The sequence below is a fragment of the Cervus elaphus genome, chromosome 27, assembly GCF_910594005.1.
Source record: "Cervus elaphus chromosome 27, mCerEla1.1, whole genome shotgun sequence".
Taxonomy (NCBI): domain Eukaryota; kingdom Metazoa; phylum Chordata; class Mammalia; order Artiodactyla; family Cervidae; genus Cervus; species Cervus elaphus.
This window is the reverse complement of record NC_057841.1, coordinates 48,711,362-48,735,745: the sequence shown is the minus strand read 5'-3', so window position 1 is coordinate 48,735,745 and position 24,384 is coordinate 48,711,362. Positions and strand designations below refer to the sequence as shown.

General features: G+C 40.6%; 1 protein-coding gene across 3 annotated transcripts in view; it reads right to left on the bottom strand.

The window, feature by feature from the left end:
- C27H18orf25 (chromosome 27 C18orf25 homolog) overlaps positions 1-24,384 on the bottom strand; it is an 84,561-nt gene that overhangs the window by 43,151 nt on the left and 17,026 nt on the right. For all 3 annotated transcript variants that reach the window (XM_043889628.1, XM_043889630.1, XM_043889627.1), the window contains exon 2: positions 3,114-3,896. In XM_043889628.1, coding sequence (XP_043745563.1) covers positions 3,114-3,828 — 715 coding nt within the window. In that variant the 5' untranslated portion in view covers positions 3,829-3,896. The remainder of the gene's footprint in view (positions 1-3,113; positions 3,897-24,384) is intronic.

The following is a 24,384-nucleotide window of genomic DNA, read 5'->3' as shown; positions in this document are numbered from 1 at the left end:
CTCTGCAGCCCACCCTCAATGATGCACGTAAGCTGCTCTGTTCAGAGAATTTTTGAATTGAAGTCTGATGTCCATTATTCACATTCACTAAAATAAAAAGTCCCTGGGGGACTTCCATGGCCATCCAGTGGTTAGGACTCCATGCTTTCAATGCCAAGGGCTTTCGTTCAATCTCTGATCAAGGAACTAAGATCCCATAAGCCATGTGGCAAAGCCAAACAAAACAAAAAACAAAAATTCCCTGCAAGAGCAGACTTTATATATCTACTTTCAAAGTGATTTTACAGAAAAACTGACATCTCTCACAACCCGTGAAGAAATAATGCTCCAATAATAAAACTGCAAAGAATGATTAATAATATAAAGATCACCTATAAATGAGATACTCAATAAAAACCTTGAATACTCAAAACCACCACACTATTTTCACATTAATATCCACTACAAAATACTTTATTTTTGCTCATCTCTAAGTCCCCCAGATGAAAGAACTGCCAGAATTATCTTGATATGATACTTCCAGATTCTTAAAAGAGAAATATATCAATAGTTTCGAAAACTTCAAGGAGAGAATTGACCTAGTGTGGATACTAAGCTGCCTATCAGCTAAATGCTAACTAAGACAACAAAACCACTCTGTAAACATATGTGGTCCAAATATCAAACTCAATTATTATGCATCACCAGGCACTATACAAGTCTGCAACATTATTTTTACTCTTTAAAAGAAAATGCATTAATTGCTAAATTGTTTGGCATAAGTCAACATTTAGCATAATTCCTTCAGTGTTTAAACTGCTGCCAAATAAAAGTTTATAAAGCACTTCTGAACTACTAAAATTATTTGCAACTTAATGAAAGCATAAAGCAAGAATATCAGTTTTTATTCTCCCTCTTGGTTTCCATTCTGTATAAATCGCTGCATTCAAATTCCAAATCCCAAGAGTTTCGTTGTTAGACATATCCAGTTTAAGTTCACCTGAATGTCCACAGTGTTTCACTCAACTTTCAAGTCAGTTCACAATTTATCCTATCTTTACAATCCATGTAACTTTTCAACAACTGCCTTACTATTAGGGCAGAGTGTATCCCTCCTACCCCGAAGTTATAATATGACTCAAGAAAATGAGGTACACATAATTATGACAACAGAAAAGGCCAATGTCAAAATTTTTCAGGGATAACAATGTGGATAGTTGAAATGAACTTCCTAATATTTAAACTGTTCTATCTTTGTTGCTTTGCATAATTCTAGGAAAGACCATTCATAGCTGCTTATACGTACAGCATCTTCAGAAACTGCAGCGTACAGCACAGATAGTCATATATAGTGGCCCTGCACCTTAGCTACCATTTGGTTCTCCATGATTACTCTACATATTTTGAAAACTCTGCGTATTTTCAAAACAGAAACTAAATTATAGATTCAGATAATTTACTTTGGTGTTTTGGTTGGTATATAATTCAGAATAGACAAGAAATAGATGACTGACATTTTAGAAGTTTTAGTTACTGGTCAAGGTGGTCAGTTAGCAGAGGTGTTTGGAAAACATGAACAAAGCACACCTAACCTATACAAGCCAAACAGGGAGAGCGCCCCTGGAGGCATCTCTCATGCCGCCTCTACAGTGGGGTCTATCTTCACAGAGAACTTTTGTTCACCCACCTTCTCCGTTTCCATAAAAAGACAAAGAAGCATTGGGCAGTTACATAAAAATCTATTTAGTGAGTGGAATTAAGCACTGTATCAAGAGATCCATTATGATCATGAGTAGTAGATTAGTACAGGACCTAAGAATGCATAAACAATTGTATGGTTGTTAACAGATTTTCCTTAAAACACTAAATATAAAACTTAAATATACCTGCCTTAAAACAACCCCAATGTCTGCTTCTCTCATGCAGTCAACTGATGGGCTTCATTAAACCCTCTCTCCCAGTAATCATAACACAGGAAACTACCAAAGGTATTCAATAGATATTAAAACAGTAAGCATGTCCAACAATTGTTAGGAAAACATTTAATATACTATATGAATGATACTTTTATTGTAAGTTGAACATCTATAAAATCATTCTTGTTACTGAGTTTCTCTAAGTTTGGTTAGTTATAGGTTTACTTAACCAATATGATTTTTCTTGAAATATTCTTCATATATCAGCAATATGCTGATTCACAGAATCAGAAACCTTTCAAAAAACTAGGAGAAAAAAAGTCACCCATAAAACTTTGAAAACCAAAACTTCCCCCCTTTACCATAGCAACAAATAACCCTGTCATGATCTATTAAATGCTAACTACTTTACAGAATGTTCCTCATCAAAAGTCTCTTCAACAATGAGAATTCACCCAATTAAGGACTGTTCATATTTCATTTTTCTTGCACTAGGAAATCTCAAGACTGCCTTCATAGTACACAGTATCAGACGAAGTAATATAGAGAAAGCAGATTATGTCAAACATGTAATAAATTACAGACTCATATCAATGAGAGCTGGAACAGTGGATTTCTACTGAACTTTTTAAACTTGGGGGTGTTAAGGGGGAAATTTTGCAAAAAACATTCTTTTCAAATGCAAGTGACAACGAGCTAACCATGCACTGAATGAGAGAGAAGGGGAATACATAAAACTACTGTTTTAGCAGGAACAGTTATTAGAAACCTTTAACAAAAAATAGAACATGTTATTTCAGACACCATCAGCTTGAGTGCAGTGGCTATATAATAAAGCAAGGTGCCTATTCCTGAGGAATACGTACTTGGTAATAACACTGAACAGTGAGAATTAGACCTAAGCAGTGCTAGAAAGGCAATGATGGGAGTTCAGGTAATGGGTTACAGAGAAAAAGACTTGTGAGAAATTCCATTCTTTAAAAATAATCTTGTCCCTATCATTAATTTTTTTTTTTTTCTGGGCTGATGTGCTAAGTGCACTAGAAACCTCAAAACAGATTTTTAAATTGGCATGTCTTGTTAATACACTGCAGTCTTCAAATTTACATAGAGCTGCAGGTCTCCTGGATTTTTTTCAAGTGTCACTCATCTAACTGAGCCCGAGAGCTGAGAAATGCCATCAGGTGCTCTACAGTCAGTTTAAAAAACATCCTCTACCTGGTATCTCTGCAGTGATTGTCTTGCTGCTCCCTGAAACCTCTTCATCATCATCTGATGAGCTCGTGCTTGAGTCACAAGTCAGGTCACTATCACTGGTACTACTGTCCTGCAACAGGTTATATTTCTTCCGTGCAGCAGCCTCCCGCTTCTGCCTCAGTAGCCTGATTCTCTCCTTGTGCTTTTGGCTCCGATGACCTTTAACCTTGGCAACTCGGCCATTCTGTTTATCACTGGATTGCCGGTTTTTCTTGGCAGCCATGGTGGATGTTTCACTTTCAGATCGTGACCGGCGAGACTTACGCCCAACTGTGGCACCAGACACTCCGGAAGGGTCTCCTTCTACCGCTGTTTCCGCCTGGGAGGGTTCATTCTCCTCTGCAGAAGACAATGTATCTGAATCGGCCAGGTGACCACTAGAGGAAGGGGAAAGCATGCAGTGGTTAGAGGAGTCACTCTCATAAACTCGGCCAGTTGTCGGCTTGTCACTCTCTGTGGATGCTAACTGAGACTCAGAAGAGTCCCTTCTCAGTTCCATCAACAAGCAGGGCATTGAAGAAAGAACTGTAGAATCCACCACACCATCTTTTGGAACTTGAGATTCCAGTTCCACAGATCCATCTTCCTCCTTAGCTGTCTCTTGTTCAGATGTTTTTGGTGGCACTTCAGACTCAATGAGTTCTTCAACTTTTCCCACTGCCTCCTCCATCTTCATTTCAGATTTTCGAGTTAATTCATGGAGCAGTCTAGGAAACTATGTCAAAGATGTAACAGGAAACCAACCTGTATAAAAACACACAAAAATCAATAAACAGAAATAGCAGATCATTGAATCAACACAACATCCTACCTTTCTAAGTGGATACTAAAAGTAGTCATCATGTGGGCCTTTAAAATATATCTATCAAAATATATATATATATCTCTATTAATTGCTTGAACAAGTCAAATTCAAAGGACTTAATGCAATCAAATACTGGCATACATGGCTACTAAAAATGGCACAATATTAATCTTCTATTACTCAATTTGCAAGGCCAGCAAGCAACCAAACAAGTATTCTCAACTTTAAAACTTTATTTAAAGTGTTCGAAAAAAGGATCCTCAAAACTCTGATATAGGTAGCACACATTTTTAACTCTAATATAAATGAAAAAGAATGCTTCAAAAAATTGATCTAGAACAAGTTAACTGGAATGATTACTTTTATGTTCAAATCTTCAAAGAAAAAAAACCAAGGGAGCGAGCTACAGAGGAGTGACATCAAATGCACACCTTCGTTAAAGGGAAAAAAACCCATCAATTACGTACATTTGACAAGTGAACAACAAAAGTAATTATGTGATCAAAGCTGTCTGCCATTTTGCTCAATAGGAGCTGCTCTAGACAGGCATTAAGCCGAAAAACCTGAATCTGTTGTTTCATCAGTTCTTCCTAGTTTCCATAAACCTCTCATCATGCTAAATATGAGTCTAGTGTTTAAACGTATGTTTTGTTTCATAAACAATAGCCACTAAATACAGATAAACTACTTTGTGAACCCAGAAAACCTAATACTCTCTCTTTTAAGAATGACTTAAAGGGTTTAAAAGAAAACACCCTACACATGCATTATCCACCTCCAATGCTAACTTTAGAACCTAATATCTTTCCCCCACTGTGTATGCTACAACTCCACTTACTCATAAGAGAAACAGGACATAATCTTTAACCACAAGAGTTGTGACCTATACAGCACAATGTTCATTAACTGGTAGTTTTTAAGAGGATCCTAACAATGTGCAAGGCAAGTAAGTATGTCACCTTGAACAACTGATGTTAAAGAAGGCAATTATCATAATGTCCCACAAGTCACAGACAGACACAAACATTAAGCTACATGGTGTTAGTAAAGGTACAATAAGACATCTCCATTACATCATTCCATCAAGTTACTTGATAGTTCACCATGTGGTAGATAGCAATTGGAAGATAACTGAAAAATCCCTCCATTGGTCTAACATGACAAGTCTACTTTTTGCTTACTATAAACATATAAACATGAATGTTTTACATATCTGTTATTTTTCTCCCCGCTTAGGTCCTGTTCTTAGCTGCTGACAAAACAGGCATTCTGTGGCTTCCCTGGTACAGAATCCACATACCAACACAGGAGACACGGGTTCGATTTCTGATCCAGGAAGATCCCACGTGCCACGGAGCAACCAAGCCTGAAGCACAACTATTGAGCCTGGGCTCCAGAGCCCAGGAGCCGCAACGACTGAGCCCTCGTGCCACAACTTGTGGAATCCACAGGCCCTAGAGCCCATGCTCTGCAACAAGAGAAGCCACAGCGATAAGAAGCCCGCGCGCTGCAACTAGAGGAGCCCCAGCTCACCACAACTAGAGAAAGCCTGAGCAGCAACAAAGACCCAGCACAGCCAAGGAAATAAATAAACCAGGCATTCTGACGAAGTTTCCCTAACACATTCATGAAAATCAGAACATTCATGACCACTGGAAACATTTATAAATTAAAAATCCCATGGGGCTTCCCTGGCAGTCAGCAGTTAAGACTCCACACACTGCAGGGGGCCCGGGTTCAATCCCTAGTCGGGGAACCAAGATCCCACATGACACAGCCCAAAAAAAAGTGTATTGTATCATTATTAATTTTTGAGCTAAAAGAAAAATAGCATAAAGGTCATTGCAAACACCACTCCAAAAGGAATGTAACACCACTGAAAGCCAACAGAGGGAGTAAAAGTTCAATCAACAAACTGCCAGTGTCTGAAATGAAGCATGCTGACAGAAAAGAGAAAAAAAAACAAGAAATAAAGTATTTATAGATATGCAATATCCTCGTGTAAGAGGAATAAAACAAGGTTTTCTAAATAAATAAACATGAGAGTTAACTCTTCTGCAGAGAGTGAAGTTATATACTCTAGAATAAAGTTCTTCTTAAATATCAGAAAAGACACTAAAATGAAAAATAAATCTGTTAAAATGATCTTTAAATAAAACTCTTGCTTCTTCCAAGTAAATACATTATGTGGATAGCACAAATATAGACTGTTTTTCCTTGTAAGGAACCATAACAATTATCAATGTCTTTCAATATGACAAGTCAACCTTTCAAGTTCCTTAAATTTTAAGTATTGAGATTTACAGTGACTTCTGCTTCCCAAAAAAGCAACCAGTATTGCAGGCAAAACCACTTAAATATGTCCATATCAATCACAAACACTGGCATCAACCATAAATAGGACATCATGGTACGCCTGTACAATGTGGCCATAAAGAATTAAAAAAATTCTCTATATACTAATATGGAGCACTTTCTAATACATAACATTAAATGAACAAAAAAGATACATTATATCAATAGTGTAAAATGAACAAAATTGTATGAGTTTGTCTGTACATGCACAGAAATCTCTGGAAGGATAGTAAAGAAGAGAGTAACACCAGCTGCACTGGGAAGGAAAGAGAGTGACTGAGGCACAGGAGTCACAGACTTTTTACCGTACAAGAGTTTTGTAACTCTTCAATTTTGTATCCCATACAACTCTACTCAAAACTCCATTCTAACATAAAAGTCTACTGAAAAGTCTTCTGAAGGAAAAAAGGACTTGTGTTTTTTCTGCTCAGGACACCAATTACTATTTAGGTCAAATTTAGTCAGTTAATTCTATTAGAAGTTCTCCCCATAGTGGAATTTAGTTGTAATTCATAAAACAAGGAAAAAAGTAAAACAAAGTAGAAATCAAAACTCTAACAAAATTCTCCGCAATGGAATAAAGATGAAGTACCAAAAACACCAGGGGAAAAGATGTTATATGTACAGATTAATCCTCCCAAACAAATTATTTACTGCATATATGGTTTTCAATCAGGGGGAAAAAAGTGGGATTTTCCTGGTAGAGGTAGTCAAATGTAGTTGGCAGTAGAAATGATAAAATGATCAAATGGGAGTTGCATCTTTGAGATAAAAGACTCTCAACCCTCTGGTTTCAGAGAAGGCAATGGCACTCCACTCCAGTGTTCTTGCCTGGAGAATCCCAGGGACGGGGGAGCCTGGTAGGCTGACGTCTATGGGGTCGCACACAACTAAAGTGATAGCAGCAGCAACCCTCTGGTTTAATGTTCAGAGGGTTTTTCAGTGAATTTACATTCAAGTATGAAATCCACAACAATAAGCATTTATCCTATTAGAACAGCATTCCCACCCCCCATGCTATTCTTCCCCCCAATCTAAAGGCAATCAATCCGTTCCTGTGTAAATGAATATATGTAAACACTGTATATGTTATTACAACATATCCCTTCTCATCTCTCTAGAACCTTACATTATGATTATTCCTTGGCACTCATCAACCTCTCACACTCAACTAGACCATCCGTTCATTCATCCACTCACTCATTTATTAAAAAAATAAATAACCTACTTGTGCCTATCCCTTCAACCTCACACCTCCCATTTCCTCCCCCAGGAGGAATCACATCCAACTGTTAACAGAGCTGCCCAAACTTCTCCCTCTATTTTCTTCCCTCTCACATTCCCTCTCCAGCCAAATCTCACCTGACATCTGCTTCTATCAAACCAGGAACAGTTCTTCCCAAGATCATCAATGACCCCCCCACATCTCTGAATCCCACAGACAGAGCTAACCTAATGTCTAAGCAGCATTCTACGCCTCACCACTCTCTCTTCTCCTGAAACTGTCCTTCTTTGGCTTCCAGGTTTCCCTATTTTACTTCTGGCTGCTCTTTCTCGGCCTGCTTTGTAAGATTAACTTCCTCTACCAAATCCCTCGGTCATTAGTCCCAGGGCTAGGTCTTCTTCCCACCCACCAAAGTGATCTACTCTCCACTTACAGTTTCCACTACCATCACTATACTAGTAATTTTGTTTTTCCATCTTAGACTTTCTCTGAACTCTATTCCAGTCCTCTCAAGCATCCACTTGACATTATTTAGATTCACAAAGAGAATCAATTCACCATAATCAATCTCTTTACTACCCTACTCTGCTCCTTCTCTAGCTTTCCCTAGTTCAGTCAACAGTACTACTATTATCTCAGCTGCTTATGTCAAAAACCTGAGGGTTGTCCTCGACAGCGCCTTCTCCTTTATTCACTGCATCCCATGGCTCACTAATTTCTATCAACCCTACATCCTCAGATTACTAGTTTGTCCACTACTCACTCTCTCCACTATTAACCACTCTAAACACAACCTCTACCGTTTGTTTTAACCATTTATTTTTCAATGGGATGACTGACAATCAACTCTTGACTCTGTTCAGTCTCACTCCTCCCACCAACCTGTTCTTCACACAGCAGGCAGAACAGTATCGATACAAGGCAAACTTGACATGCTCATGTGGGAAAGCTTTTTTTTTTAATATTTCACATACTTGCTATAAATTTTTTTTTCATTTATATTAGTTGGAGGCTAATTACTTTACAATATTGAAGTGGTTTTTGTCATACATTGACATGAATCAGCCATGGAGTTACACGTATTCCCCATCCCGATCCCCCCTCCCACCTCCCTCTCCACCCGATTCCTCTGGGTCTTCCCAGTGCACCAGGCCCGAGCACTCGTCTCATGCATCCAACCTGGGCTGGTGATCTGTTTCACTATGGATAATATACATGTTTCGATGCTGTTCTCTCGGAACATCCCACCCTCGCCTTCTCCATAAGTCTGTTCTGTACATCTGTGTCTCTTTTTCTGTTTTGCATATAGGGTTATCATTACCATCTTTCTAAATTCCATATATGTGTGTTAGTATGCTGTAATGTTCTTTATCTTTCTGGCTTACTTCACTCTGTATAATGGGTTCCAGTTTCATCCATCTCATTAGAACTGATTCAAATGAACTCTTTTTAACGGCTGAGTAATATTCCATGGTGTATATGTACCACAGCTTCCTTATCCATTTGTCTGCTGATGGGCATCTAGGTTGCTTCCATATCCTGGCTATTATAAACAGTGCTGCGATGAACTATTTTTAAAATACCCTGTAAGGTTGGGGTGGCAAGGTGGGGTGGGAAGGAGGGAGAGACCATGAGGAGAGAGAAGCTAAAGGCAACTTGAGCTTTGCTGATGCTTTTCTCTCCCCTTTAAAAGTATTTATGCAATTTCAAAACCTAGCTGTCAATTTTGGAAAATAAAAATGCAGCATTTTATTAGTCCCATACTAATTAAGAAACTAAGACAACAGAAGATGAGGAGAGGTGGAAAAGTTAAGCCAGGGAAAGGCAGCAGTATACTGTCTGCTCTGAGGAGACAGTGAAGTGATAAGCATCAGAGTGAATAAGGGGCTTCCCTGGTGGTTAGGAGTCCGCCGGCCAATGCAAGGGACACAGGTTTGATCCCTGGTCCGGGAGGATCCCACATGCCGCAGAGCAACTAACCCCATGTACCACAACTATGGGGTCAGTGCTCTGGAGCCCGAGAGGTGAGACTGCTAAAGCCCACACAATCTAGGGCCCACGTTCCACAGAAAGAGGAGCCACCTCCTAAAGAAGCTCGGCACGCTAGAGTAGCCCTGCTACTCACAGGAGAAAGCCCTCGGACAGCAACGAAGACTCTTCACAGCCAAAAATAAATAGATCTTTTTTAAAAAAACAAGTAAATGAGGCTACTAGGAAAATCTGGAGGGAGTTTGTATCATAACAGACCTCAGCAAAGCATAATACAAGGTGAAAAAGAAAGCAGGTTTGGGGGTTTGTGAAAAATGGAAAAGGGTTTAACATATACTACAGAAAATCTTACAAAATAAAACTGCTAAGTACAATGATTTACATAGCGTGAAAGAGAATTCCCAATACTCATTTTCTGGAAACCATTAACACAAACAAGCTAAAATGTGATTGCTCTTCCCTACTCAAAACCTCTGTCAAAAAAACAAAAAAACCCTCATTCTTATCTCCAGTTTCATCTTGGGCCACTCACACCCTAGGTCTCTTCAGCCTACAGTTCAGTTCAGTTCAGTTCAGTCGCTCAGTCATGTCCGACTCTGCGACCCCATGAATTGCAGCACGCAGGCCTCCCTGTCCATCACCAACTTCTGGAGTTTACTCAAACCCATGTCCATCGAGTCGGTGATGCCATCCAGCCATCTCATCTTCTGTCGTCCCCTTCTCCTCCTGCCCCCAATCCCTCCCAGCATCAGGGTCCTTTCCAATGAGTCAACTCTTCACTCAAAGTGAAGTGAGTGAGTGAAGTGAGGTGACCAAAGTATTTGAGTTTCAGCTTCAGCATCAGTCCTTCCAATGAACACCCAGGACTGATCTCCTTCAGGATGGACTGGTTGGATCTCCTTGCAGTCCAAGGGACTCTCAAGAGTGTTCTCCAACACCACGGTTCAAAAGCATCAATTTTTTGGTGCGGCGCTCAGCTTTCTTCACAGTCCAACTCTCACATCCATACATGACCACTGGAAAAACCATAGCCTTGACCAGACGGATCTTTGTTGGCAAAGTAATGTCTCTGCTTTTTAATATGCTGTCTAGGTTGGTCATAACTTTCCTTCCAAGGAGTAAGCATCTTTTAATTTCATGGCTGCAATCACCATCTGCAGTGACTTTGGAGCCCCAGAAAAATAAAGTCTGACACTGTTTCCACTGTTTCCCCACCTATTTCCCATGAAGTGATGGGACCAGATGCCATGCCTTAGTTTTCTGAATGTTAAGCTTTAAGCCAACTTTTTCACTCTCCTCTTTCACTTTCATCAAGAGGCTTTTTAGTTCCTCTTCACTTTCTGCCATAAGGGTGGTGTTATCTGCATATCTGAGGTTACTGATATTTCTCCCAGCAATCTTGATACAGAGAGCATCACAAAAACATTTTTTTTCAGATCCCTGGCCTTTCCCACTCATTCTGTGCCTGATCTCTTGCTGGGTACTCTTTGCGGGTTATCAGAATAAATACTGCTTCCTTGGGGATAGCCATGGGCACCTTACAGACTAATAAGATCCCTGGTACATATACATATTATATACCTATCATTCTTCAGGACACTTTGCTTAACTGTAGTTAACTAACTGTGTCACTGTTTAATGTCCATCCCCCATATATTAACAGAAAATTAAATAACCACCCCCACCAGCTGATTGTCCCTATGATTAACAGGCAAAAGAGAACACATGGCAAAAATTATTATCAAAACAAAAGGTGTCATTCTAGCCTTGCATGGCTCAAAGACAAACATAATGGGAATTTGTGGAAGTTTTCTTCTGACTGCAAATTTCTCTAGAAAGTCGAAAGCAAGGTCGTTAGTAAGGATGAAACAAGGTGGTGGGGAGGCTGATCACAGGACTGGGGTGAAACAGTAGTGAGAAAGTCAAGAAACTAGGGAATGATCTAGTATATGATCTCCAGATAATAAGGACCCACTTCACAGGCCGAAACCATGAATTTAAAGCACCATGAAAGTTACAAGGTACACATGGATGTGTCTTCTCCTTTCAAGTTCAACTGTGTAAGTCTAAATGCAGAGGTAGAAGTTGGATTTAACCAGAACTGTACTTTCATCAAGCAAGTAAAACAACTCAAGAAAAAGCAAGACTGTCTATAATGTTATGATTTTAATGTTCTAACATTAAGAAGGTATAGGGTAGTGAAAATGCAGTGAACCTACAGAATGGACATCCCAGTGGAGTAAGGGTATACACTGAACTGGAAAGATAGAAGGTGTTAGTCCAAAAACACTGAATGAAATTGAGATTACAGAAGGGTTGTGAGATCGGAGAAGGAAATGGCAACCCACGCCAGCATTCTTGCCTAGAGAACCCCGTGGACAGAGGAGCCTGGTGGACTGCTGTATACAGGGTCACACAGCGTCGGACACGACTGAGGCGACTAAGCATGCATGCGTGCAACAAGACTGGTGGCGCAGCTGTAAAGAATCTGCTTGCCAATGCAGGGGACACAAGAGAGCTGGGTTTGATCCCTGATTCAGGAACATCTCCTGGAGTAGGAAATGGTAAACTGCTCCAGTATTTCTGCCTGGAAAATTCCACAGACAGAGGAGTCTGGCAGGCTACGGTTCATGGGGCCGCAGAGTAGAACACGACCGAGCACGCACATGGAGCCCAGGCTCCTCTGTCCACGGGGATTTCCCAGGCAAAAATACTGGAGTGGGCTGCCATTTCCTTCTCCAAGGGATCTTCATGACCCAGGGATCGAACCCACAACTCCTGCATTGTCAGGCAGACTCTTTACCAGAGTCACCAGGAAAGCCAACCCTCAGCATACACTCACTGTAACACACCAGAACGATAAGTGACACACCCACAGGCGCCATGACAGTTCCAAGGCTAACCACAAAAGGTCAAAAAGTAGGCAGTGCCCAATTCCTGGAAATGCCCACCCCTTCCCCCAAATTGCTACAATTCTCTTCCCACTCATTAACCTACGAAATTACCCACTCCTATAAAAACTTACAACCCCATACCCTGGTGCCTGCCTCTCTAGCCTTCTGATATGGCCCACACTCATAAATCTTCTCCTTGGCTCACTCTTGAATTCTTTCCTGCATCAAAGCCAAGAACCCACACTTGGCAGCCAACCCAGGGACTCACATGAGACCTGGGACGTAACCATCCTCTCTCATCTCCCTATCCCGCAACAGTGCTACTCAAAGTGCTATCCCGGAAAGACTGTCTGCAAGGAGGGAACTGTAGAAATTACGAATAACTGATCAGAGACTTACAGCAATTTGATATTGTCATGACAAACAAACAGCATTTTAATTTCCTAGTATCTGATTTTGAATATTTTACCCCCAAAATCCACCAATGATGGAATGGGAATAAAAATACAACAGACAGTTCAAGAAACATAGGTTATAGTATGACTATGGATATAAGTGGCTGAAGTAGGGTAGAAAACAGAAGCATTATGGGAACTGAGTGGGTAGTGTCAGAAGAGTCATCCATGCGTATACTGAAGTGGCCAAGAATTAAGACAAAAGTAATAATGGACAAAATGACACTAATCAAGGAACAAAAATCATTTCAATATAAAGGGGTCAGTGGCTAAAAGAACACAGCAGTATAGGGATAAATGAAAGAGAAAAATCATTTGAAAAGTGGCAATGAGGAACAGTAGATCGTTTACCCTCCTTCTCCAGACCAGGGAATAAGGGCTGAAGGAGAAAAAACACAGCCACCCCTTACAAGGTGAAGCAGTGCCCTCCCCTCTGGGGAAAGCCAGATTTGTATTATTATCAGAAGGCAGAGGGCCCTCTACTGCCTTCACGCCTGGAGCCAGAGTTCCACAAGAGAAGCCACGGTTTCTATCATGAACAGTATGAAAAGGCAAAAAGACATGACACTGAAAGATGAACCCCCCAGGTCACTAGGTATCTAATATGCTACTGGAGAAGAGCAGAGAAATAGCTCCAGAAAGAAGGAAGAGGCTGAGCCAAAGCAGAAACTGCAGCCACGTGTACGTAAAGTTCAATGCTGTAAAGAAATAACACTGCATAGGAACCTGGAATGTTAGGTCCATTAGTTACGTTAGGTTAACTGAAATTCGCTCAGTCGTGTCCAACTCTTTGCGACCCCATGAACTATGTAGTTCATGAAATTATCCAGGCCAGAATACTGGAATGGGTAGCCTTTCCCTTCTCCAGGGGATCTTTCCAACCCAGGGATAGAACCCAGGTCTCCCAAATTGCTGGCGGATTCTTTACCAGCTGAACCACAAGCCCCAAGTTAGGTCCATGAATCAAGGTAAATTGGAACTGGTCAAACAGGAGATGGCAAGAGTGAACATCAACATTTTAGGAAACAGTGAAATGGACAGGAATGGGCAAATTTAATTTAGAAGACCATTATATCTATTACTGTAGGCAAGAAACCCTTAGAAGAAATGGAGTTAGCTCTCAGTCAACAAAACAGTCCAAGATGCAGTACTCGGCTGCAATATCAAAGATGACAGAATGATCTTGGTTCGTTTCCCAGGCAAACCATTCAACATCACAGTAATCCAAGTCTATGTCCCAACCACTAATGCTGGAGAAGATGAAGTTAATGGTTCCATGAAGACCTAAAAGACCTTCTAGAACTAACACCAAAGAGATGTCCTTTTCATCACAGGGGACGGGCATGCAAAAGTAGGAAGTCAAGAGATACCTGAAGTAACAGGTAAGTTTGGCCTTGGAGTACAAAATGAAGCAAGGCAAAGGCTAATAGAATTTTGCCAAGAGAATGCACTGGTCATAGCAAACATGCTCTTCCAACAACACAAGAGACGACTCTACAAACGGACATCACCAGATGGTCAATACTGAGATCAGATGATTATATTCTTTGCAGCCAAAGATGGAAAAGCTTTATACAGTCAGCAAAAACAAGACCTGGAGCTGACTATGGCTCAGATCATGAACTTCTTATCGCAAAACTCAGATTTAAATTGAATAAAGTAGGGAAAACCACCAGGCCATTCAGGGATGACCTAAATCAAATCATTTATGATTATACAGTGGAAGTGACAAATACATTCAAAGGATTATATCTGATAGAGTACCTGAAGAACTATGGACGGAGAGGTTCATAACATTGTACAGGAGGGGCTGACCGAAACCATCCCCAAGAAGAAAAGAAATCCAAAAAAGGCAAAATGGTTGTATGAGGAGGACTTACAAGTAGCTGAGAAAAGAAGAGAAGTGAAAAGGCAAAGGAGAAAGGGAAAGATATACCCATCTGAATGCAGAGTCTAAAGAAGAGCAAGGAGAGATAAGAAAGCCTTCTTAAGTGAACAATAAAAAATTAATAGAATGGGAAAGAAGAGGTCTCTTCAAGAAAATTACAGATACCAAGGGAACATTTAGGCAAAGATGGGCACAAAAAGGGACAGAAGCAGTAAGGACCTAACAGAAGCAGAAGAGATTAAGAAGAGGTGGCAAGAAGTGGCAAGAAGAACTGTACAAGAAAGGTCTTAATGACCCGGATAACCGCGATGCTGTGGTCACTCACCTCGAGCCAGGTATCATGGAATGTCCAGTCAACTGGGCCTTAGGAAGCACTGTTACAAATAAAGCTAGTGGAGGTGATGGAATTCCAGTTGAGCTATTTCAAATACTAAAAGATGATGCTGTGAAAGCGCTGCACTCAATATGTCAGCAAATTTGGAAAACTCAGCAGTGGCCACAGGACTGGAAAAGGTCAGTTTTCATTTCAATCCCAAAGAAGGGCAATGCCAAAGAATGCTCAAACTACTGCACAGTTGCACTCATTTCACATACTAGCAAGGTAATGCTCAAAACCCTTCAAGCCAGGCTTCAGCAGTACATGAACCAAGAATTTCCAGAGGGTCAAGCTGAATGTTAAAAGGCAGAGGAACCAGAGATCAAATTACCAACATCAGCTAAATCATAGAAAACGCAAGGGAATTCCAGAAAAACATCTACCTCTGCTTCACTGATTGCACTAGAGCCTTTGACTGTGTGGATCACAATAAACTGTGTAAAATTCTTTAAATAGATGGGAATATCAGATCACCTTATCTGCCTCCTGAGAAACCTGTATGCAGGTCAAGAAGAAACAGTTAGAACTGGACATAGAACAGACTGGTTCAAAATTGGTTCAAAATGAGTACATCAAGGCTGTATATTGTCACCCTCCTTATTTAACGTCTATGCAGAGTATATCACGTGAAATGCCAGGCTGAATGAAACACAAGCAGGAATCAAGACTGCTGGGAGAAATATCAATAACCTCAGATACTAGATGATACCACTTTAATGGCACAAAGTGAAGAGGAACTAAAAAAGCTCTTGATGAAGGTCAAAGAGGAGAATGAAAAAGCTGGCTTAAAACTCAACTTTCAAAACTCTACAATCATGGCACCTGGTCCCATCACTTCATAACAAATGGATGGGGAAAAACTGGAAAACAGTGGCAGATTTTATTTTCTTAGGTTCCAAAATCACTGCAAATGGTGACTACAGCCACGAAAAAGACACCTGCTCCTTAGAAGAAAAGCTATGATGAATCTAGACACAATATTAAAAAGCAGAGAAAAAAATAAAATTAAAAAAAAATAAAAAGCAGATATCACTCTGCCAACAAAGGTACATATTGTCAAAGCTATGGTTTTTCCAGTAGTCATGTATGGATGTGAGAGTTGGACCATAAAGATGGCTGAGCACTGAAGAATTGATACTTTTTTTTTTCTTAGAATTGATACTTTTATACCACACCAAAGACTCTTGAGAGTCCCTTGGACTGCAAGATCAAACCAGTCAATCCTAAAGGAAATCAGTCCTAAATATTCCTTGAAAGCACTGATGCTGAAGCTGAAACTCCAATGCTTTGACCACCTGATGTGAAGAGCCAACCTGTTGGAAAAGACCCTGACATTGGGAAAGATTGAGGCCAGGAGTAGGGGTGACAGAGGATGAGATGAGTGGATGACTGATCTCTGACTCAATGGACATGAGTCTGAGCAAACTTTAGGAGATAGTGAAGCCTGGTATGCTACAGCCCATTGGGTTCGCAAAGAGTTGGACATGACTGACTGAACTGAAACAAAAAAAAAAAAGAAGAAAATACAAATTGAAAAAAACACAAACAAACCCTACACTATAATCCAATGTTTATAAAGTACAAAACTGGACAAACTGAAAAGACACATCACACATGGATAAACAGATGCGCAGTTGTTGTTGTTTAGTCACTCGGTCATGCTCGACTCTTTTACAACTCTATGGACTGCAGCCTGCCAGGCACCTCTGATCATGGGATTTTCCAGGCAGGAATAGTGGAGTGGATAGCCATTTCCTTCTCCAGGGGATCTTCCCAACCCAGGGATAGAACCTGCATCTCCTGCATTGGGAGACTGATTCTTTACCACTGAGCTACCAGGGAAGCACCTACTTGTGTGGTAAGAAGAAAGGAAATGGTTACCAAAATGTCAAGTCAGTTGTTACCTCTGGGTGAGAGAGATGTGATGGATTATGAGTACACAGGGTTCCTAAGTATAACAGGGCAAGACCTCTGGCTGTGGGCAAGCGAAAATGAAAGTTGCTGAGTTGCATCCAACTCTTTGCGACCCCATGGACTATACATGGAATTCTCCAGGCCAAAATACTGGAGTGGGTAGCCTTTCCCTTCTCCAGGGGATCTTCCCGACCCAAGAATTGAACCGGGGTCTCCTGCATTGCAGAGGAATTCTTTACCAACTGAGCTATAAAGGAAGCCCATGGGCAAGTGAGGGGGGTCAGCAAATCTTCTCCCCAAAATGAAACTATAAAGCAGGACAAAATTTACAGAAGCAGTCAATTTCAGTGCTCTGGAAATCAGTCAAAAACATACACAAACAGAAGTGCTGATGCTTGAAAACCTGCAAAATTTGGATTAAGAAGAGTGAAATTCCGTCTTGCCTGAGGCTGCTCCCGTTTCCCCCCACCTGTAGCTCAGTAGGTTCCGCCTTATAGATATGGGGCATGCCCTCAGGACCTGCCAGCTGGCACTAACAAAGGGGCCTCCTTCAGTTTGGGGCGGACAACCACACCTGTTCCGGGGCACTGTAGGTGTAACTGCGATCTCAGCAGCAAGAAATCAAGGCAGTCTTAGGATCTACTAACCTGGGGATGCAGTCACAAATGAGGTTCAGCATATTCTTGGCTGAGGCTGCATGATAATCCAGAGGAGATGCCAAAGGGTCCAACAGAAAGTAAAAGCCCAGGCAGACTTGAAAATGGCCTGAACTTTAAAATGTGTTCCCCCATCCACATACAGGTCCATCAACAAAGAACAAAAATCCTTCCAGGAACGAGGTGTTTGAGCACAGCTCCGTCCAAGCACTGACTAGCCAATAAGCTACACTAGAAAGGATAAGAGCAACCAGGCTTAAAATTTTAAACAGGAAAAAAACAAAAAGCAGAGACATAGCAACAACACACTGCCGGAGAGACACATTTCACAAATTTACCCAGTTAGCTAAAGGAAGAAACAGCTATGTTTTCAAAGGGAAAAACAATCAGAATCCAAAGTTGCTACAATATTATCTAAAATGTCCAGTTTTCAACAAAAAATTAAGAGACTTCCAAAGAAGCAGGAAATGTGCTCCATTCACAGGAGATAAAAAGTCAATAGAGGGAATTTCCTGGTGGTCCAGTGGTCAGGACTTGGCACTTTTACTGCAGGGGCTCAGGCTGAATTCCTGGTTGGGGAACTGAGATCCTGCACACCACAGGGTGTGGCCAAAAAAAAAAGTCACTAGAAAAATGAGTTTCCTCAGATGTTGGGCTTAGCAGACAAAGACTTCAAAAGAGTTATTTGAAATATGTTCAAAGAAGTGAAGAAAAATATGCTTTAAAAATTACAGGAAAATGGGCTTACCTGGTGGTTCAGTGGTTAAGAATTCACCTGCCAATGCAGGAGACATGGGTTCAAACCCTGGTCTGGGAAAATCCCACATGTTTCAGGGCAACTAAGCCCACGTGCCACAACTACTGAAGCCTATGTGCCTAGAGCCCATGCGCCACAACAAGAGAAGTCGCTGCAATGAGAAGCCCAAGCACTGCAACCAAGAACAGCCCCCAAAGAGAAAGCTGCAACTCAAGAAAGCCTGCGCACAGTGACGAAAACCCAGCAAAGCTGCGAACGATTTTTAAAATTACAGGAACATGTGGTAACAATGATTCCACAAGTAAACAATCTCAGTAAGAAGACAGAAATCAATAAAAGAAGAACTAAATGGACATTTTGCCCATTGGAAAGGAAAAATTCACAACAGCCAATTCAAGGCAGAAGAAAAAGAATCAGGGAACATAAGGAGAGCTCAATAGAAAATATACAATCTGAAGAATTAAAAAATTAAAGAACAATGAAAAGAGCCTTAGAAATTTATGGGACAACATCAAGAATGCCAACATGTGTGCATTAAGAGAATCTTCTTTTTAAAAATACAAGATTGTACAAATGTTTGATTACAACACTGTATTACTAGGTTTATAATATACACAGATGTTATATGTATAAAAATAATAGCATAAAAAGGAGGGGAAAGACGGAGTTCTCCCATACAGAACTGTTTCTGTATTTTATTGGATATAAGTATTAATCTGAAGTAGAATGTGATAGTGAAGATAAAGATGCAATTCCCAGAGTCGCCACTAGGAAAACAACTCAGAAAATATAATTGAAAAACCCCTACCTCCAAAAAAAGCAGTAAAAGTAAATACATAAGATCAACAACACACAAAAATCAAGCCGTTAGAAAATAAATAACAAAATGGCAACAGTAAATCTAACCATATTAATAGTTACATTAAATATAAATGCCGTGAACACTCCAATCAACAGGCTGAGTTTGTCAGACTGGATAAAAAAGATCTAACTGTATGCAGTTTTCAAGAGACATATCTTAGATTCAAAAATAGACTAATTTTTTAAAAAGGGTGGAAAAAGATACACTAGCAAGGAGCAAACATAGGAAAGCTAAAACATATCAACATCAGACAAAATTGACATTAAGAAATAATGCTAGAGACAAAGAGGGACACTTCATAATGATACAAAAGAAGCATCAGGAAAACATAAAAACCGCAAATATATACATTACTTATAAATATGTGCACTTAACAAAGGTTCAAACTACATAAAGCAAAAACTAACAGAATATGATGTTGTTGCAAAAATAACTGTGGTTTTTGCATTATTGAAATTTGTCATTTGATACTGGAATACTTTCTTAAATAAATGTTATGTTATCCATAATCATAATGCACATTTCTCGCCTTATTTTTTTTTTGCTAATGACCTATTACTTGTTGTTTATTTTGTAATTATTTTAGACTATTAAATGACATTAGACAAAAAGCAAATTTGATCAATTTTCTTGAATAAGAAATTAGAGTTCAAATGGGTCTAAAGCAGTGGCGACAACTCTCATTATCAACAATGTATTTAACCTAGAAACTGCTAAAGAACATACAGTGCAGTGGTGGTTCAAGAAATTTTGCAAAGGAGACAGGAGTCTTGAAGACGAGGAGCACAGTGGCCAGCTTCAGAAGTTGACAATGACCAACTGAGAGCAATCATGGAAGCTAATCCTCTTACACAAGAAGTTGCTGAAGTGGGTTTTATACAATAGACAATCGGCAACAACCACCTTAGTGGCTGGACCGAGAAGAAGCTCCAAAACATTTCCCAAAGCCAAACTTGCACCAAAAAAAGTTAATGGTCACTGGTGGTCTGATCCACTACAACTCTCTCAATCCCAGGGAAACCATTACATCTGAGAAGTATGCTCAGTAAATCAATAAGATGCACCAAAACCCACACCATCTGTAGCCAGCATTGGTCCACAGAAAGGGCCCAATTTTTCTCCATGACAACACCTGACCACAGGTCGCACAACCAATGCTTCAAAAGTTGAACAAATTAGGCTATGAAGTTTTGCCTCATCTGCCACATTCACTTGCCCTCTCACCAACCAAATACCACTTCTTCAAGCATCTCGACAACTTTTTTTTGCAGGGAAAATGCTTCCAAAGCCAGCAGAGGGCAGAAAATGCTTTCCAAGAGTTCATTGAATCCTGAAACACAGCTTTTACGCTACAGGAATAAACAAACTTCTTTCTCATCCGCAAAAATGTGTTGACTGTAATGGTTCCTACCTTGATTAATAAATATGTGTTTGAGCCAGTTATAATGACCTAAAATTCGCAGTCTGAAACTATAATTACGTTTACACCAACCCAATAGAAAGGAGATAACTTAACACTAATAGTTGCAGATGTCAATTCTCATTATAAATGGATAAAACTAGGCAGGAAATCAACAAGAATATAGATTTTTTAACATTATTAACAAACTCAACCCATAAGACATACACAGAACACTCCACTCCTTGGGTTGGTTAATGACATATACAATTGGGTACAGGGTAACCACCCAAACTAAGATGCAGTCTATAAGAAAAGTAAAAAGACAAAAAAATCAACTATGATTTAAGTTAGATAATGTTGATAGGAACACAAGTCTCAAAGGAAATAAACAAACAGAAATACAAGAGGACACTATCACTGTAAGCAGAGGTGACAGCTGAATATATCAGCTCACCTAGGAAGAAAACAGTGAACAGAAAAGAGATTCTACAGTCTTTGAAAAATTGTGAGGTTCAAGATGGCAGAGTGGAAGGTCGAGTGCTCATTTCCTCCTGCAAGAGCACCAAAATCACAACTAGTTGTTGAACAACCATCAACAGGAGGACACTGGAATTTACCAAATAAAAGATATCCCATGTCCAAAAACAAACACAAGGCTGCAGTGAGACAGTAGGAGGGGCACAATCATGATATACTCAAATCCCACTCCCGCCAAGGGAACCCACAAACTGGAAAAAAAAAAATACCAAAGAAGTTCTCCCACTGTTGTAAAGGTTCTGAATCCCACTTCAGGCTTCCCAGCCTGGGGATCTGACAAAGGGACTGGGAATCCCCAGGGAATCTGTAACTTGAAGGCCAGCGGAATTTGATTACAAGACTTCCACAGGACTGGGGGAAACAGAGACTCCAGTCTTGGAGGACACAAACAAAACCTTCCAAGCGCCAAGACTCAGAGGAAAGGAGCAATGACCCCAGAAGACTAAACCAAAACTACCTGCTAGTGTTGGAGGGTCTTCTATGGAGGTGTGGGTCAGGAGGGGCTTGCCACAGGGCTAGGGCATTGGCAGCAGCAGTTTGGGAAGGTCCCCCTTGGCATAAACCCTCTTGAAGACTGCCATTAACCTGACCACAGCCCACAGGGCTGGGTCGCCTCAGGCCAAAAAGCTACCAGGGGAGGAGTGAAACCCCACCATTGTCAGATAATTGGATTAAAGCTTTACTGAGCAAGGCCCTGTCAACCAGAGCAAGACCCAGTTTTCCCAGCACTATTCCCTCCCACCAGAGAAGCTTACACAAGCCTCTCAGCCTCAACCATCAAGGAGCATACAGTAGAAGCAAGAAGAACCAAAATCCCACAACTAGAACAAAAGTCACAATACAGAAAGTTAATCAGTATGAAAAAGCAGAAAGTTATGTCCCAGATGAAGGGACAAGATAAAAACCCCAGAAAAACAACTAAATGAAGTGGAGATAGGCAACTTTCCAGAAAAAGAGTTTAGAATAATGATGGTGAAGAAAACACAGGATCTCAGGAAAAGAATGGAGTCTAAGATTGAGAAAATGCAAGAGATGTTTACCAAAGACCTAGAAGAACTAAAGAACAAATGAACAGAGATAAATAATACACCAGAAGGAATCAACAGAAGAATAACTGATACAGAAGAAGGGATAAAGTGACCAGGAGGAGAGAATGGTGGAAATCACTGCCACAAAACAGAATATGGAAAAAAGATGAAAAGAAATAAGCACAGCCTGTGAGTCCTCTGAGACAACATTAAAGGCACTAACATTCGCATTATAGGGGTCCCAGAAGGAGAAGGCGGTTTCCCTGGAGCTCAGCTGGTAAACAATCGTCCTGCAATGCAGGAGACCCTGGTTCAGTTCTTGGGTCGGGAACATCCCCTGGAGAAGGGATAGGCTACCCACTCCAGTCTTCTTGGGCTTTCCTGGTGGCTCAGATGGTAAAGAATCCGCCTGCAATACAAGGGACATGGGTTCGATCCCTGGGTTGGGAAGAGCCCCTGGAGGAGGGCACAGCAACCCATTCCAGTATTCGTGCCTGGAGAACCCCCAAGGACAGAGGAGCCTAGCTGGCTATAGTCCAGAGGGTCCCAAAGAGTTGGACAGGACTGAGCGACTTAGCACAGCACAAAAGCAGGAGAGAGAGAGAAAGGACCTGAGAAAATATTTGAAGAGGTAATAGCTGAAAACGTCCCTAACATGGGAAAAGAAATAGTCAGCCAAGTCCAGGAAGCGCAGAAATCCCAGGCAGGAGAAACCCAAGGAGGAACACCGAGATACATAGTAATCAAACTGACAAAAACTAAAGACAGAGATAAAACATTAAAAGCAACAAGGGCAAAAACAAATAACATACAAGGGAATTCCCATCAGGCTATCAGCTGATTTCTCAACAGAAACTCTACAAGCCAAAAGGAAATGGAATGATGTATTTAAAGTGATGAGAAAAAAAGAGAGAAAAAAAAATAAAGTAATAAGAAAGTTCAGTTCAGTCGCTCAGTCATGTCCGACTCTTTGCAACCCCATGGACTGCAATACGCCAGGCTTCCCTGTACATCACCTACTCCTGAAGCTTGCTCAAACTCATGCCCATTGAGTCAGTGATGCCATCCAACCATCTCATCCTCTGTCGTCCCTTCTCCTCCTGCCTTCAATCTTTCCCAGCATCAGGGTCTTTTCCAATGAGTCAATTCTTCTCATCAGTTGGCCAAAGTATTGGAGTTTCAGCTTCAACATCAGTCCTTCCAATGAATATTCAGGACTGACTTCCTTTAGGATTGACTGGTTGGATCTCCTTGCAGTCCAAGGGACTCTCAAGAGTCTTCTCCAACAACACAGTTCAAAAGCATCAATTCTTTGGTGCTCAGCTTTCTTTACGGTCCAACTCTCACATCCATACATGACTACTGGAAAAACCATAGCTTTGACCAGATGGACCTTTGTTGGCAAAGTAATGTCTCTGCTTTTTAATATGCTGTCTAGGTTGGTCTAGGTTTTCTTCCAAGGAGTAAGCGTCTTTTAATTTCATGGATGCAGTCACCATTTGCAGTGATTTGGGAGCCCAAGAAAATAAAGTCTGTCAAAAAATCAGAAGTTACCCAGAGGGCAGTAGAGAAGGTGGAGGAATTAATAAGGAGAACTTCAGGGCAGTGAAACTACTGTTGGATACTGTAATGGCAGAATCCCTGGTAGCACAGCTGGTAAAGAATCTGCCTGCAATGGAGGAGACCTGGGTTCAATCACTGGGTTGGGAAGATCCCCTGAAGGAGGGCATGGCAACCCACTCCAGTATTCTTGCCTGGAGAATCCCCACAGAGAGTGGAGTCTGGAGGGCTATAGTCCATGGGGTCACAAAAGATTAGATAGGACTAAGCAAGGAAGCACAGTAATGATGGACAGGCATTTGTCAAAACCCAGAGAACTGTTATACTGTGTTATTCAACAGAGTGTCTCTTTTTCAATAGAGTGAGCTTTAATACAAATTTGAACTTTAATAATGTATCAGTGTTAGCTCATCAATTGTAATAAACAGTAAACATCAAACTAATGCCAAGTGTTAATAACATGGGAAACTGAAGGAGGGGGGCATAAAGGAACTCTCTGTACTTTCTGCTAAACTTTTCTACAAATCAA